General features: G+C 50.7%; 1 protein-coding gene across 1 annotated transcript; it reads left to right on the top strand.

Moving 5' to 3' along the window:
• The first annotated feature begins 758 nt into the window (after positions 1–758).
• On the top strand, positions 759–13,046 carry LOC138921359 (solute carrier family 41 member 3-like). The gene is made up of 6 exons (XM_070254858.1): positions 759–902; positions 3,724–3,868; positions 5,224–5,303; positions 7,424–7,558; positions 11,593–11,741; positions 12,193–13,046. The coding sequence occupies exons 1-6, from the start codon at positions 764–766 to the stop codon at positions 12,403–12,405; spliced, it is 861 nt and encodes a 286-aa protein (XP_070110959.1). The 5' UTR covers positions 759–763; the 3' UTR covers positions 12,406–13,046.
• Positions 13,047–14,765: the final 1,719 nt, after the last annotated feature.

Genomic DNA, 14,765 nt, shown 5'->3' with positions numbered 1-14,765 from the left:
GAAATGATTCAGAAGGCCTGGCCTTGTAGAGGTTGCCAGTCCTAGCTCCCCATTTTACAGCTAAGCAAACGGAAGCCCAGAGATGAGGTCAGCTCAGCAGCATGGACATAACTGGAATCGTCCAAAGATATGTGAAAGTTCAGAAATGTCGCTGGTGACTCACAGTATGACCTCAATTTGACTGTGACATAAAGCCAGGTAGTGGCGGAGGTGGTTTTTAATGAGTGCTCTCCAAGTGGTGGTGTCCCCATGTGAAGTCCCTGTGGGATTGTCACCAGACCACGAGCTTGGCCGTGTAAACTCAGATTCACTTAGAACTGATATTTCAGAAGAGAGAAAGTAGCTGTGACCTGGTCACAAAGGAGGGCAAGAACTGTGGCCAGTGGTGGCTTCTTTAAGAAGGCATTGAGGTGACAATTCTAATATGTTTAGAGTCACAGAATATGGGGTGAAGTGTTAAAATGCCAGTAGCCAAGATACAAAGTATCTTCTTAAAGATCCACATGGCATGCTGTTGGATTAAGTCCTGGGCAGCGGATGAGGAGCTGGATCACGTGTGACAGCTGCCTCAGAGCGGAAAGTGGGGCTCGGGTGGCGTGGCGGCCATGAAAGTGTGCCTCTCAGGTCTCCTGCACTGCACGGGGCTCCAGTCTGGGCTGGTGTGCGTAGAGGCGAGTGACTGAGCAGCCTCCTTCCCACCATCTCATCCTGCACCTCCTCCCGGGCGCTGTGCACCTCCTCTCTCCTCTCTGCAGGGATGCTCATGGTCTGCATAGTGATTGGCGCTCGAAAGCTTGGGATCAACCCAGACAACATCGCTACACCCCTTGCAGCCAGCCTGGGAGACCTCGTCACGTTGTCCATCCTGGCTTTCGTTAGCAGCTTCTTCTATAAACACAGAGGTATGGGGGACTCAGGAGGAGGGGCTCACCAGCATGGTGGGGTGGGGACATTTGCAGCCAGCTGGCAGCAGCCAAATTGGGCAGAGTTCCCTCAGAAAGGAACCTACGATGTCTGTCATGGAGTCAGAAATCCTTTTACAGAGACAAACTCGGCGTCATCACAATTTCAAGGTGTTCTGCAGCAAGAGCCTCAGACCCTCCCAGCTGTGTTAGAAGGGGCCGAGCTGCTCAGGGCAGCAGAGGCAGAGGCTGTGAGTGTCCTCCTTAGGACAGGGTGCACCAGGATGCCTGGGGGGCCTGAGACTGGCCTGGCTACTTTCAAAGCATCCTGGCAGGTGACAGTGCCTCCTTGGGAAGGCAGTTCACACTGGACACATAAACCACACAAGCAACGACTCCAAGAGGGAGCGTCACTGCCATGGGCAGCAGCAGCACGTAACTGTCCTTGCAGGCGCCAGGCAGGAGAAGCCCAAGGCTCCTCAGAAGGTGGCCCCGTGACATGGTCAGCTGCCAAGGGAGGTGTTCACACAGCTTGTGGCAACAGGGCCTCAAGGCCAGAGGCCCTCACTCCACGAGAGGCCGTCGCCCTCCTCAGGTTTGCCCTGGGGCACAGAGCCTTGCCAGTGTCTGGGGCGGTGTGGGCAGACAGTGTCCCCCTTGCCTGAATGGTCTCCCCTGCGGGACTTCTGCAGCTGACCACTCCCCCCGGGTGTTAGTTTTCCTGTCCACCTGGTGTGTCTCACTGCGATGGCTGCACATCTTGTTGGGATCTAGTGAATGTTGATTCTGAGCGTGGTCACATCCAAATGCCTGTAGCTTAAATGAGTGGAGTGGATGGGGCTGAAGACAGTGGGTAACGGTGGGGCATGTGGTGGCGGTCACTTAGAGGAAATGCCCTTGACAAAGGCGCAGCTGCAGCAAAGCTCCAAGTTATCGTTGCCCAGGGATTTAAGATGACCCAGTTTTTACGTGTTGTCAACTGAAGCAGATCAACGAAACAAGTGTGACTGAGAGTAGGACAGCGCTGGGATCGCTTCTGTCCCACCTCTGGGACTGTCTCTTCACCATCCTGGGAATTGCTTACCGCTAACAATATGGAGTGGTTTGAGGGAGTCTCAAAGTTCATGGAAGTGGCAGTGAAGAGCTAATAAGAGGATGACCTAATTTTATTTTTAAACCAAACTGAATTTCAAAGAAGATTTGTGTATGGGTTAGTTAATCAAGTGTGATTTGCAAAATAAATGTGAGTCACAGGCCTCCCCAGACCCTGCCCCTCCACCCACACTGAGCTCCTGCTGAAATAGTGCGTATCTGCACACATGGCTCAGTAGGTGTTGAACTGTTATTAGACCATCTGTCTCTCCAATTAGACTGAATTTATCTTGGGTGCACCCTGGGGACTCACCAGGCCTGGCATGTGTCAGGTAAGTCTTCACTGGCTGAGGAGTGAGCCCTTGACCATCACACCTCCCAGTGTAGTTGGGAAGAGACCATGTGCAGAGGAAGGATTCGTCACTGTGCCGGGAGAATAGGAGGTGGAACCTCTCCCAGGGCTTCTGAGTAGTTCTAGGAAAATTAGACTAGATGCAGATTTTCCTGCTTCTGGAGGCTGCTGTTTCTCGGAGCCTTTTAGATTTTAGACTTGCTGAGCGCTTGCTGGGTCCACCTCCTCTCTCCTGGGATGGCAAAGAAGCCAACTGCTTCCATCATGAAGCACTTTGTAGCCAGCCTTGGGTACCTGTGGCCTGTCTTTCCTTCCAGCTGCCCAAGGAGATGGGCCTCCCTGTGGCAGAAGAATGGACCATGATTGTTTAGTGCAGAGAAGGGCAAGAGGGGCATGCTCTTCATGATGCTCCCCAGAGAAAGGGGACATGTGACACAGACTCATGCCTGGATCCTTCTCAGTACTAGGGCCGCCTTGGCAGAGGGGCATGTACCACCTTGAGCCTGCCCTTGGGGGGTGTGTCCAGGGATGAGAGGACAGTCGTAGAGAAAGCTGCTGTCTTGTCTTGTGTGCATGTGGAAGGTGAACTCACACACTCACAGTACAAGACAGGAAGGGAGTGAGCAAGAGTGTTACCCATGTGCGTGCCCAAGTGCACAAGGCCCCGGCCTGGCCTGGCCTCAGGTACAGCAGGCTGATCCAGACCCAGATCTGCTTCATGGCTCTCACTAGTTGGAGAAGATGGCACAGGGACACGAGTAGCCACAAAGCTGGCCGTGGTCTGGGCCCAATGAGAGACACGGCTGCCGAGGATGTCACTCCTCAGCCGGGAGCAGGACAGCCATCACTAACCAACTCTGGCTTCCCACAGACCCAGGCTGTAGCCTTGACTTCACTGCTTGGTAGCTCATGTCCTGGGCGGGCCACCTCTTTACACTGCAGTCTCCTTGCATGGCTATCTGAGTGGGGTTGTTGAGAATATGAAATGACTTTGTGCCCAGGAGGTGCTGAGCACAGTGCTGGCCTGTGGTCATGACCTCATAAATGGAACCATTACAGTAATAATAAGTTTGGGGTGGGAGGAGATGGAGGCGGGTCCTTACGTCAGGAAAATAGCAAAAAAGTCAGAGGAGTGAAGGTGAATGTGGCAGGAATTGAGGACAGAGGAGCTTCTCCAGCTGCTTAACAGGATGGTGAAAATCCTTTGGAAGGGACGTTGGGATGGGCCACCATAACCTACTGAGGACAGAGGCATCTCCTCAGACCTCTGCTGCCTTTAGTTCCCAGCCCACCTCTCGTCTCTGCAAGCCAGGCCCCCGCCTGCCAGGCCGTGCCCGTGTGCTCTGGCCTGCATCTCCTTTCTCTTTCTCTTCCCAGACAGTCGGCATCTGACGCTGCTGGTCTGCATCGGCTTCACGGCCTTGACCCCTGTGTGGGTCCTCATTGCCAAGCAAAACCCACCCATCGTGAAGATTCTGAAGTTTGGGTGGTTCCCAATCATCCTAGCGATGGTCATCAGCAGGTGAGCATGGGCGAGAGCCACTGCCCTCTCTGTCCTCCTCCCCATGCCACCCCCTGCCCTCTGTGAGAGCCCGGGAGCCCCTGGAGCGAGGGCGGCACTTCCTGCCTCAGTGGTCACGGTGGGAGTGCACTGTGGTGTAGGCTCCTTCACTAACTCCTGCTGCCGGCTGAGTCACACCTCTTTACTCTTCTCTCCCTCTCTCTCACCATCACCTCTAGACCTTATTTATTCTGAGAGGCCGTCCTGTTTACAACTGCCAGAGCTCCATGGAGCTGGGAAGAGCCAGACCTGGAAGTGTCAGATGAGTGCACTGGTGCCACAGCCCCTGCCCTCTCGCGGCACTGTAGGATACTGGGTCTCCCACTGTGGGATACTGGGTCTCCCACTGTCCCACTGTAGGATACTGGGTCTCCCACTGTAGGATACAGGGTCTCCCACTGTGGGATACTGGGTCTCCCACTGTCCCGCTGTAGGATACAGGGTCTCCCACTGTAGGATTCTGGGTCTCCCACTGTAGGATACAGGGTCTCCCGCTGCCCTGCTGCCACAGCTCTTGCTGGCCTGGACCCCTGCTTAGGCTGCAAGGAGCCCTTCACCTGGCCTCCAGGCGATGGCTCTGTGAATACCGTTTCCACAGCGTGGCTGCTGCTGGGACCCAGAAAGGCTGAGATTAGTCCTCCTGGGCCCACAGGCCCTCTGCTGAACCCAGGTCTTCTGTTCTCCAGCCCATCCTTGAGGGCCTTTTCCACTAGTAGATCCTGACAGGGGCTACCCCACCTCTTTCTGAGGTGCTTTTCTACACTTTGACTCTCAGGGAAAAGAGATTCTGGTCTAGGTGTCTTTGCTTCCAGAAGGCTCTTGGGCTCCTTACAGAAGTTGATGTCACTTCTCCAGGCCTCTAGGGATGGGGCAGCCGTTGCTCAACTCCAGGGTCTGGTGGGAGTGAAATCTTACTGCGGCATCTTCCAAGAGCAAGGGGCATGAGATGATACTCACGCAGGTTCCGTTTTTTGCTAAAGACTAGCTCAGTTGCAGTTCCGGGGCTGTCATGTCACAGAGCCAAGTAAGTCACCTCGGAAAGAAGTGTGTTGTTTGTTTTTAATGGGCTGATGTTATCTGATGGGCCTTCTGGAACAGCTGAGACTCAGAATAGTGCTGGAGACGCATGTGCGGGGTGCACAGGGCACCCAGGAGACCTGCTCGGCTTCGACAGATGTTTTATGTAGGGGTAAGAAAAGCGTCTGCTAAGCTGGGTGTTTACTAAGGCTGATAAGGCAGTTTGTATAGAGAAGGTTTGCAAGGCCAGCTTCAAGCTTAACCTCTAATCGTTTGACTGCCATCTGCTCTCTCTCCAGTTTTGGAGGACTCATCTTGAACAAAACCATTTCTAAACCGCAGTTCAAAGGCATGGCTGTGTTTACTCCTATCATATGTGGTAGGTATTGGGGATCCCTGTTACATGGGGTCCTTGGGTTGGGTTGGCCCCCAGGGCCTGGGTGGTGGGACCTGAATAGCAATGACTTCAGAGATCCAGCCCTAGGCCCTTGGAGGCAGAGTCGGGAAGCTGAGCTGTGCCCATGCTGCTGCTGGGCGGGGGCTGCTGGGGCTGGTTTTCCTCAGCCAGAAGGAGACCCCAGGGGAGAATGCCCTGCCCCCTGCTCCACTGGCACACGCCCCGTTCCTCATAGGTGCGCCTGAGACTTGAACTTCCCGCAGAGCTAAATCCCGTGCCTTGAAGGCACACACAGTTTAACCCAGGGTTCGTGGCACCTGCTGACGGAATGTGGTCTTCAGAACGGGAGTGTTGGCTTCTCATAGTTTTTCTTTTATTTTAACTTAGATTTATTGATGACATTTAAAACTCAGACATTTACACATAAAAATCTGGATTTCTGTCTTCTTAAAAAGTAAGGCTATGACAATACTGGGTTTACATTGCGGGTAGGGCTGGAATCACCTGCTATCGAGGCAGGACCTATGCTGTCCAATTTGCCTCAGTCCTCTCCATTCCCTATTGTGTGCCACCCAACCCTTCACTGATTCACCTTCTAGGCTTAGACCCTGTGGACATTTGTGGCAAGGACCCTTCTTTTAACCAAAGCTTGGTTTATGTCCAGTTTCTGATAAGGCTTTGTAAATGGGACTGACTGGTCAGGAGAGGAACCAAAGAGAACTTATTGCACGGTTTGCTTGATGGCCAGGCCCTGGCCTTCTGGGACTGCAGAAACAGGTTTCAGATGCCCTTGGGCACCATCCCCCCAACCTCTGTAGGAACCGAGGCCTGTGTTCCTTGTATGTTGGGCCACCCAGCAGGTCTACACCCTGACAGAGTTGCACAGGGCCTGTTCCTAGCACAAGGCCTGGCCATTAGGAAGGAAGAGAGCAATAGCTAAGTCCAGTCCAGATGGCCATAAGCTTGGAAACATTTCCTTGGATGTCACCAACTCAGATGCCTGTAGAGGCCAGTCAAGCAATCTGAACGAGTTAAGCAGGTAAGACAAGAACCAGGCAGTAAGGAGTGGCGAGGCCCAGGGAACACTGCGGGACATGTCCGTGCTGTGAGGGGAGTGGTGCCTGCTCAGCTTCAGCCAGTTCTCCCTGGTGGGATGGAGGTCCAGAGCTGCCTGAGCTTATTTGTTAGAAGCCAGGAATCAGCGTGAAGGGCCTAATTTGTAAAGGCTGCCAATTAATTTGAGTTATTTTTTCCTTCTTTTAAATTCGTGTGTGGGCCAAGCAAAGTAGATCCACAGACTATCGTCTGCATCCTCTGGAGAAGCCAAGGCAGTGGGTCTCCGCCACTGGGGCACATCTGGTTCAGTGAGGGATTGTTCTCTGTGGGACTGGGGAAGTAGAATGGGGGCAAGCCACTCCCCCTCTGAAGGAGACGGTCACCATGGGCAGCCCCTTTTCTCTGCCAGCCCAAAGGCTGTCTCTTGCAGAAGGAGCTCAGTGTGACCTTGTCAGCCCTCTGGCCCTGGCACGATCAGCTCCCTGGGGGAGCCGGGAGCCTCAGCAATAAGCACCAGCTCTGTCGCCATAGGATCATTTCTCTTTCCCCTCGCCGCTCTTCCCACTCTTCTCTTTCCTTTTCCCACCTTGAGGTGAAAAAAATCCCTTTTATTTTCTCAGATATTCCAGTCTGTAGTCCAGTTCCTGTCACTTCCTATGTCTTTGAGTGGCTTATGAAGATATCCTCCCATAGACTCTCCATCCACTCTCTCCCCTCCCTCACCTCCCTCCTCCCTCTCTTCCTCCCACTCTCCCTCCCCCAACAAATGTGTGTCGAGAACCTCATTGGACAGTCACACTTCCTTTGTCTTAAGAGGTGCCCGCTGTCAAGGTGATGTAGTTACTGCCTTGATACCTCACTCACGAGGTCCAGGCCATTCTTGCTTGGTGCCAAACAAGGTCTGTGGTCAAGTGGGAGGGAAGGAAAGGAGATCAAGTGCTGAGTCAGTCAAGGAAGGCTCCGTGGAGGAGGTGGACTTGAAATAAGGGATAGAACACAGAGACTGGCATAAAGAAGGGGAAACCAGGTTCTTTGTCTCCTTCCAGGTGTTGGTGGCAATCTGGTGGCCATTCAGACCAGTCAGATCTCCACCTACCTGCACACATGGAGCACGCCTGGGGTCCTGCCCCTCGGGATGAAAAAGTTCTGGCCTAACCCGTGCTCCACTTTCTGCACCTCAGGTGGGTCTGGTATCTTCCGGAGGCCATGTAGCCATTTCTTTAAGTAAGTACAAATTGACGTCTTTGGAATCTGGTGTTTGTAGCCATGAATATCTAAGACCAGTGCTGACCTCAGCACAGATCCTCAAGGACAGAGCTCCTCCTCCCAGAGACCCGACACCCCAGCCTACTTTTAATTGATTCATTCATTCACTCAAATATTTACTGAATGTCTACCAGGCACTAGGTGTCAGTTACAGTGGTGAGACAGAGAAAGCTTTGTTCTTGTCCTCGTGGATATACGTGCTCTAGAAGAGCACGTAAACACACAAAAGAGAGCACATAACTACAAATTGTATGTTCTAAAAGGCTAAAGCACAGGGTACAATGAAAAAGAATTGTAGGAGCTACTTAGATTGGGGTTGGGAAATTCCTCTCTGGGGATGAGCAGGGCTTGGTTGGGAAGGAGGCATGCTGGAGCAGAGAGCATTCGAGGCAGAGGGCACAGCCTGAGCAAAGGCCCCGAGGCAGGAAGGAGCTCGGTAAGTCTGAAGAACTGAAAGGTCAGTGAAACCTGGGCGTAATGAGCAAGGGAGAGGATGAGGGAAGCTGAGGCCGGAGAGGTGGGAAGGAGTCTCCAAGGTGTCTTGAAGCTTGAGGAGGCAGTCTGGATTCTTTTCAGAGAACCATTGGAGGTGTTTTTATCATTTTGTTACTTTGAAAAACTGGATTTTTTTTTAATGTTTTTTTAAAAATTAATTATTTTGAGGAAGACTAGCCCTGAGCTAACTGCTGCCAATCCTCCTCTTTTTGCTGAGGAAGACTGGCCCGGAGCTAACATCCATGCCCATCTTCCTCTACTTTATATGTGGGACGCCTCCCACAGCATGGCTTGCCAAGCAGTGCCCTGTCCGCACCCGGGGTCCGAACCGGTGAACCCCAGGCCGCTGAAGGGGAATGTGTGAACTTAACCGCTGCACCACTGGGCCAGCCTCTGGATCTTTTATCTTGCTACAATTTTTTTTAGCGTTTCCTTTCTGTTTCAATACCTTTAGCTATTCTTTTAGGGTGGGTCTGCTGGCACATTTCTGAAGGATGTTTTCACTGGATGTAAAATTCGGGGTTGATAGTTCTTTTCAACACTTGAAAAATGTGCCACTTCCTTCCGTCCTCCGTGGTTTCTGATGAGAAGTTGCTGTTGTGTGAATTATTTTTGCCGTATACGTAAGGTGTCATTTCTCTACTTTTTCTTTACTTTTTAGACTTTGGATTGTGATGTGCATTGGTGTGGATTTCTTGAGTTCATTCAGCTCCTTGAATACATAAATTTATCTTTTGCCAAATTGGGGGAAATTTTAAGCCATTGTTTCTTTGAATACGTTTTCAGCCCAACTCTCTTCCTCCTTTTCTTCTGATACTCTGATGATGTGACTGTTAGACGTTTTTTACTCTCTCTTGTTTAGATTGACTAATTTCTATAGTTCTTTCTTCAAGTTCACAGATTCTTTCCTCTGTCCTCTCCGTCCTACTCATTGATCCCATTCATTGAATTGTTTGGGGCGTTTTGGCTATTGTATTTTTTCTGTTCTAAGATTTCTATATAGTTCTTTGTATCTTCTATTTCTTCTTTACTGAGATTTTCTATTTTTATTGTTTTTTCAAGTGTGTTTGTAATTGCTGGTTGAAGCATTTTATAATGGATTAATTAAAGTCATTTTCAGATAATTCTACCATCTGCGTCATCTCAGTGTTTGTCTTTGCTCATCAAGTTGAGGTTTTTCTTGCTCTAAGGGATTTTAGGTTGGATCCCGGACATTTGAGTTATTCTGTGATGAGCCTCTGGATGTCACTTACGTCTTCTCTTTTAGCTGGCCTCCTCTGACACCGCACCCTCGGTGGACAGGGTATGCACTGCTTTCTTCCTGCCGGGGGTTGGGGGCAGGGGGTGTCCGGGGTCCCCTCTGTCTCCACTGACACCTAGGGGAGAGGAGTGCGTCACTCCTGGGGGGCAGGGCGGGAACCCGTGCTCCGCTGATGTACCCGGCTGGGAGGGAGAGAGCGCCTTGTTGTTGCTCCCCACATGGTCTTCACTGCTGTGGTTGTGGGGGCTCATGACCACCGGGCAGAGTGCCCCTTATTCCCCACTCAGCTTTCTCTTACACCACCTCATCCAGAGGCGTGTGTGGCATGTTCCACCTGGATGAGGGCGGAAGTCCAGGCACCCCACTTGGCTTTTGCTGATAGAGATGGGGCTGCAGCTTTTCCTGTCATGTTTCGCTGGAGTAGAGCAGTTATCGTCTAAAAGTTCTCTGTTTTTCTATGCTGCCCCTTTTCTAGACCTTTGGCTAGAGAGAGCAGACTTTTGTTCACTGCCCATTTTTGACCTGTGCCCATTGACATCTCTGGGTTGCTGGCTCCTCCAGCACCCAGTCTGGGCTACAGGAGGCAAAAGAAACGACAACGACAACTCAGGGAGCTCACCACCAAGTTGTTCCCTGGGGCTCAAGGTCCTTGGCCAGCCTACCTTTTCTCTCTACCTTTCAGAAACTTCTTATGTTTGTGTTATAGATAACGTCCAGGGTTTTTAGTTGTATTTAGTGAGAAGAATAGGAAGAACTGTGTTCTACCCCATCTTGTCTAGAAGTGGAAGTCCCCATTATATTTTCTGACTTGTCGTTTGTATATGGGAAAACTATTTACTTTCTACATTATTTATGTCCCTGTCTTACTTCAGGCTGCTATAACAGAATCATAGACTGAATTGCTTATAAACAAAAGAAATTTGTTTCTTGTAGTTCTGGTGGCTGGAAGTTCAAGATGAGTCACCTGCAGAGTCGGTGTCTGGTGAGGGCCTGCTTCCTCACCAGCTGTCTTGTCACTGTGTCCTCACATGGTGGAAGGGCTGTGGGGGCTCCCTGGGTCTCTTTTATCAGGATGCTGATTCCATTCATGAGGCTCCACCCTCAGGACCTAATCACCTCCCAAAGGCCCCGCCTCCTAACACCAGATAACATGTGGATTTGGGGGAGAAACAGAAGTTCAGTCTATAGCAGCACCTAAGTATTTTACTGAATCCTTATTGTTCATATAGTGTTTCTGTAGATTTTCTTGAATTTTAATGCCAGCAGCCGATAGTAATTATCTTGCTTCCACTGTAAATCTTTTGGAAAGAATCCTTTTGTACTGTGTCTGACTTTTTATCATGAATAAAGTTGGGTGCCCTGTGTGTTCTCACCCTCTCTCTACATGTTACTTTACAGGAGACTTTTTAACTTCTCGGCTACATACGGTTTTTGTTCCTTTTCCTCATTAAGTTGATGCAGCACGTTATTTTAACTTGGAGGCAAATGGAAACTTGCTTTTCATGGGAAATATTTCTGTGGGAGAAGGCCATCACATTCACATGTTACAGTTTTAAAAAGAGTGTGGCTGCAGCGGGCTAAATCACGTTTCTCGCAGAATCTCCAACTCACAGAGTGCTGAAGCCTGAAGAGAATGTGCGGACAGGGTCCCAGCGGCTTCGCGTGAGGAAGGGGCTGCCCGAGGCCCTGGCGTGTGCCACCCTCCCGGGCTCGCTGACCCCACGCCTGAGCCTGCGCTCCTCAATAGCCCAAGCTCTCTGCCACTTTAAGCCACTTGCGCGCTCTTTTTTCTCTGCCTGTAATCCTCTCCCTGAGATTCAGATCTCAGCCTAAATGTCATCCCCTTGAGAAGGCTCCAGTCCCCAGTAGCTCATTCCCACTCCTGTAGACTTCATTATCTATCACATTACCCTGGTTTATTTTCTTCCTAGTACTCATCACAGTTTGAAATGACCTTTCTTCTCTGTTTCTGCTACTTGATCCTGGTTTTTCTCTCTTCCTTAAAATGTCAGCTCCGTGAGTTAAGGGATAGGACTGTACCCCCATATGTTCGAACACGCCTGACACATGGTAGGTGCTCAGTAAACACTCGTGTAGTGATGAATGTGGATGCCTCACTGGAGACTGTCACCTGATAAAGTGGCCTCTGCTGCCAAGCAGGTTATGCAACCTCCTTGGTTCTGTTTCTTCCAGAAATCAATTCCATGTCAGCCCGAGTCCTGCTCTTTCTGGTGGTTCCAGGCCATCTGATTTTCTTCTGTGTCATCTACCTGGTGGAAGGCCATTCGGTCCCAAACAGCAAGACCTTTGTGGTGTTCTGTCTACTAGCAGGGCTGATCCAGGTAAAGATGACCGCAGCAGCAGCAAAGCAACATTCTTTGGTCTGTCAGCCAGCAGGCTCTGTCCCCTGCCTGGATGAGATGCCGAAGGAGCGGGGGTGGGGGTTCCTGTACCTGCGGACACAGTTCCCGTCTTCCAGGGGTCAAGTCAACTTGTTCCAGCCCAAAGGTGTGACCCAGACAGTGGCAGCAGGTCTGTGTAGCACCTCGGGATGCCCAGAGCATGGCCTGACCACAGGGAGGGAGTCTAGGCAAGCATGTGAGGATGGGCTCTCGGGCTTCTTCATGAGCTCAGAGCCGGGTGTCAGACCCCAAGAGAAGCTGGAAGAAGGGGACTGCCTGGGGTTGTCGTGTCCACCTTGGTGTCTTCCCTTGAAATCCGCTAGTATTTCTTGGCAACACTTGGCCTTCTGACTTGGTCATAATCTTTTGTGTCTGTTTGCTCTTATGACAGGTGACAATCCTGCTATACCTGGCAGAAGTGATGGTTCGGCTGACGTGGCACCATGCCCTGGATCCAGACAATCACTGTATTCCATACCTCACAGGGCTGGGGGACCTCCTAGGGACTGGCCTCCTGGCACTCTGCTTTCTTGTCAGCTGGGTATTGAGGAGCGAGGCAGAGCTAGTTGGCATCTCCGAACCAGTGTCGGGACCTCCTCAATGAGCCCAGGCAACCCCAGTTCAGTAGGATTTCCCTCACACCAATGGGGCACAGAAGGCAGGTTCTCCCTGGCCGCCCTGCTCTGCAGTGGCCCTTTGTCAGTCTGCTGAGGAGGCTCACACACACCTTGACGCTGCAGTTGGAACCTGAACCCGTGATGGAGGCCTGAAATCACAAGCATTGTCTGTGATTGTGTGAGTGTGACTGCGCGTGCCTGGGTGTGAGTGTGTGCCCACATGCTGGGCGTGTGAATTGGTGTGCACGTGTGTGGAGAGTGGGGCACTCCAGCCTGAAGATGCTGAAGGAAGGAGGATGTCCCGCACGCTTTGGGGGATGTGTTCGCACCGTTCGTGCCCGTGCAGCGGAACTGGATTGGAGCGGGAAGGAGAGCATTGTGTGTCCAAGCCTCAGGGCTCTGAGCCGTGGCTTTCCTGCTGTATTCACTGGACCCAGCGCTGCGGGCTGCTCTACTGGTGCGCCCTGCAGGTGTGTGCAGCTCTGCCCAGGACGGGCCTCCGCAGCCCTTGTCTGCTCCCAGCATTTAATCTTGTCACTGCTTTCTTTTTTTTTTACTTTCTCTTTTCGCAAAAACCTCTGTTTAGATTTTAATGATCAGAGAAGTATAAAATAAAACATAGATTGCATTGCACTTGGTCTGTTGTGTTTTTAAAGTTGGTTAGTGCAACCGTGAGATTGGGGTCTGTCAGCAACAAGAACCTCGGGCATTTCTCTAGGGCGGTGTTTCTCGAACTGGGCTCCAGCCTGGAAGCATCAACATCACCTGAAAACTTGTCATAAATGCAAATTATTAATCCTCCCTCCCCCTAGGCCTGCCAAATCAGAATGTCTGGAGGTGTAGCTGAGCAATGTGGGCTTAACAAGACCTCCAGGTGGTTCTGATGCACTCTCACATTTGAGAACCATGCTTCCGAACTCCCATGTTTTCCTAAAAAAACATGTTCACTTCCTGTTTCTTATTGACTCATCATAACAACTTCAGCCATGGTTTGGGCTGAGGATTATTATCTTTATACAGTAAAACAGGTGTTCATTCATTCATTCAACAAACACTGACAAAGAACCGCTTGTATTAGTCAATGTCCAAGAAGGAAAGAGAGCAGCTAACTGGGGTAACTGAGCAGGGTCTAAAGAAGGGATGATTTACAGATACGTGGGGAACAATGAGTGGTGAAGCACCCTGGGGCCAGACACAGTAGGGGCCCTGTCACCACCAGGTGTTCACTTGAACTGTAGAGTAGTTAGGAGTGGGATTACATGAGAAGGAGTCGCTAGTAAAGAAATATAACTACTACCAGTTTGTGGGCTGGCAAAGAGAGAGCCATGGGAATGAATACCCCAACCTTATTCTCTGCCCACCCTTCCATCTCCTGCTCGTGTCTCCCACCAGCCAAACTCAAACTGAAGTTAAATGACTGGAGGTCCTGTTGATGGTCCATACAGGTCTCAGCCTCCTGGGGCACAGAGCCAGGTGAGGGTGGAGAGTGGATCTGAGGGGCAAGGGGAGAATCTTCAGGGCACCTCTGCTAAGCCGCTGGCTAGGTACTGGGGATTGCTAAAAAGCAAAATACAAGGGAGTCCATTTTAAAGACCTTTATTGAATGATTCATGAGTTGGGCAGCATCCCCTCTAGCAGATAGAAAGAAGCTCTGAGGACCTGGACAAAATTGAAGACTTATAGGCAGGAGGAGGGGCAGGAAGTCAGCAGAGTGGATTGTTGTGGGCAAGGTCACCCTCTGGGGGTCTGTCAGGCAGATGACCTCACTAGTGTTGACCAGGTAGTTCCCGATTGACTGGTTTAAGATTCCACTCCTGGGAGAGGTGAAGGTCATTAGGTTAGTGATTGCCTCATTTTGGTGATGAGGGCTTACCACAAGTGACTCCATTTTGGCCTAGTGTCTCTTTTTTAACAAAAAGGATGGGCAAAGCACTCATCCTCCCTGTCTCAAGGGTCTACTATGTGAGATGTCAATAACCAACAACTCCCAAAGACGTATTAAAATTTTAGCTAAGTCCTACAAAAGAGAAGCACATGGTGCTGTAGAAGCATGTAATAATGAGAGCTAAAACTTACTGAGCCCTTACTGTGCCATGTTCTTAGTATCTTACATGCGTAAACTCATTAATAATCTCATGGCAACCTGATATGGTAGATACTATTATCATCCTCATTTATAGATTATAGAGGAAAATGAGTTATCTCAAGGTTTCTTAACTTTCCCAAGGTCCTGTTGATGTGGGCTCAACGAGCCGAGGAGTCGAAAGAAAGATTTTTCGGACTCTCAAGTTCTGGTAGTAGTGTTTATTCAGAGAATAGCATGAGGACAGAACCCATGGGCAGTAAG

The sequence above is a fragment of the Equus caballus genome, chromosome 29 (assembly GCF_041296265.1).
Source record: "Equus caballus isolate H_3958 breed thoroughbred chromosome 29, TB-T2T, whole genome shotgun sequence".
Lineage (NCBI taxonomy): Eukaryota > Metazoa > Chordata > Mammalia > Perissodactyla > Equidae > Equus > Equus caballus.
The sequence above is the reverse complement of the archived record's forward strand: the minus strand, read 5'-3'. Positions and strand labels throughout refer to the sequence as shown.